The following is a 2,314-nucleotide window of genomic DNA, read 5'->3' as shown; positions in this document are numbered from 1 at the left end:
CTAGAGGGCGTTGCTGAGGGTGTAAGATACGAGGATCGTTAGTGTTAAAAGCACTGTTTGGTGGGATGGTTAGTTTCGGGGTCACTCGGTAGTGGAGGAGGGGAGTACTCACTGGTACTGTATTGCGCCAGCAACATTCTGGTCCAGGGAGTAACTGTCAGTTAACTCTGCGTCTATCTAGATTGACTGGGGATGTTGGGAGTGGGGTCTTACGCAGACAACGCAGATGTTTCAACGCTTCCTTCTGTGGCGTAGATGTTGGTGAGATACACCTGGAGGGTGGCAGTCGGTACTAATGGAATTGCATGTTAGCTGCGGAAGGAGGTGTAGCGGGTAGGATAGGATGCATGTGTAGGCACCTCCGGCACAGAGGATCAGGATGAACTGCAGCATCTTCTCCTCGGGATCAATCAGGCCCGTTCGGTTCATGACCATCTTTGTCCACAACATCCCGACAATCGGACCTGCGCGTTGGACATCCATCAGCAAGAGGCGGCGTCAATGGCGCGGAGAGGCGAGGCAGAGAACATACTAACGACCAACTTCAAAACCGACATCATAACGGTTGATTTCCAAAAACCCCTGGGGAGGTTCTTAATCGACATGCGTGACAGATTTGCACCCAAGAGGAGCATTCCGATTACGGGCACGGCAGACCCACCAAACGTGCAAATCTCCATGATAAAGTCCAGCGGCGGCTTATCGTCCGGCGCCGAGGGCATATCAAACTTGTCCGTCTTTACGAACAGCGCCTTTAGTGGCGGGATGTTCGCCACGATCAGGCCGACTATCAACGAAAGTGACGGCGGCGCAAATACCGGCACGATATATCCGCTCCATACCCGCTTGATGCAGTTGGGCCGGGCTATTGCGGAGGTTTCCTTGGCTGCGGGGCCGGTGCGTGAGCCGATCGAATGCGCGGATATTGAAGCCGGGGAAATGACATCGCGGTCGCGGTCCGCCTCGACGATGGAGTTCCCGTCGTTGGGAGTGTTATTGGCGGAGGTCTTGTAACCCTCCTCTGACGAATGGCTAGTTCCCGTTCTTGCCGTACCGCCCGCCGCACAAGTGAGCATGACCGCCGGCGATGCTGGTGGCTGTCGTCGCCCGCCAGCACGTCGCGACACAAGCCCGACAGTTTTCCGCGTTCGGTTGGCGATCGCCGTAACGGTCGACTTGAGCTTCGACGACGTGGCCGCGGCCTTTTCGGGATCGGGCGATTCCTCGACGGGGCGGAAGTCCCGCTTGAGCAATTGCGCACCTAGTTGATGCTCCGCTTAGCTACTGCGATCATAACCCACCGCGATCGAAACCCACCTCCTAGGCTGAACCTACACGGCCGTCAGTACACTGGAACAAAGGAGCGTATACGAGCGAACCTACATCGCTAATGTCTGCACCACCATAAATATCGACGCATAGGCAATTCCCCTCGTGCTCTGGATACCCCTCATGATTAGCAGCCTGGTCGTACATCAGGCCGCCGAAGTACATACATCCTGCTCGCCACTGAACGGCGCACTCTTCGCGATGGTCAACACGAACGCAATCGGCAGATCACCAACATTACTGCAAGCACCTGTGGCAGACTTCTATTAGCCCTTCTTCCACCACCACCACCACCACCACCACCAGTGGACGCCTGAGCATACCAGTAATCAACACCCCCCACTTCCACGTCTTCGGCACTGGCGTGAGCCATCGCACAAGGAACCCAAAAGCCAATCCCATAAACATGTACAGCACACCGGTCACCACCAGGGCAACGACGGATTTGATATTCGAGGCATCGAAGGACGTGGTGACGGCCGAGAAAATGAGCATCGGTAGGAGGAGGTTGATTAGGATTCCAGCGTTAGCCCGCGTGGCTTCTGCTGATAGGATTCCTGCAAGCACAAGACGGGAAACGTTATCATCCGTGCGGAAGTCGAAGAGGTGTTCGTGGAGGTGGTCGTGGTCGTGGTAGGTATGAGGGACATGCCTTTCCGACACAACACGGCGCCGCCCAACGTGATGGCCGCCATTTTGGCGATAGGTTTGAAGGCGGTGAAGATGACTGTCGGATCACACACCATGTTAGCTCTCCCACGGTCAACGCGAGAATGTCAATGGACCACAAACCATCGCCAACTCCCGGACGACTGCTATCAACCGACATCGCTGGATATAATGTTTGGAGGGTTTCCACGAGCACTCGTCGTGAGGGGCGGGGCAGGGCAGGGCAGGGCAGGGCAACAGCTCCGTTAAGTATGCATGATCGCATTAAGCTTCCATACGAGTCCAGCCGATCCATCCATCACCTCCCATATGTACA

At 55.7% G+C, this 2,314-nt stretch overlaps 1 protein-coding gene across 1 annotated transcript; it reads right to left on the bottom strand.

Moving 5' to 3' along the window:
• On the bottom strand, positions 1 to 2,158 carry BZA05DRAFT_445534 (auxin efflux carrier; the record flags this gene model as incomplete). Its single annotated transcript, XM_051487000.1, has 11 exons — positions 1 to 53; positions 113 to 138; positions 214 to 292; positions 360 to 464; positions 533 to 1,261; positions 1,318 to 1,331; positions 1,384 to 1,439; positions 1,497 to 1,579; positions 1,653 to 1,874; positions 1,991 to 2,056; positions 2,122 to 2,158. 11 exons carry the CDS (start codon positions 2,156 to 2,158, stop codon positions 1 to 3), a joined length of 1,470 nt encoding a protein of 489 aa, XP_051338915.1.
• Positions 2,159 to 2,314: the final 156 nt, after the last annotated feature.

Source organism: Tricharina praecox (genome assembly GCF_024521635.1).
Source record: "Tricharina praecox strain CBS 144465 chromosome Unknown BZA05scaffold_14, whole genome shotgun sequence".
NCBI lineage: Eukaryota > Fungi > Ascomycota > Pezizomycetes > Pezizales > Pyronemataceae > Tricharina > Tricharina praecox.
Note: the sequence above shows the minus strand (reverse complement) of the source record. Positions and strands in the feature narration are given on the sequence as shown.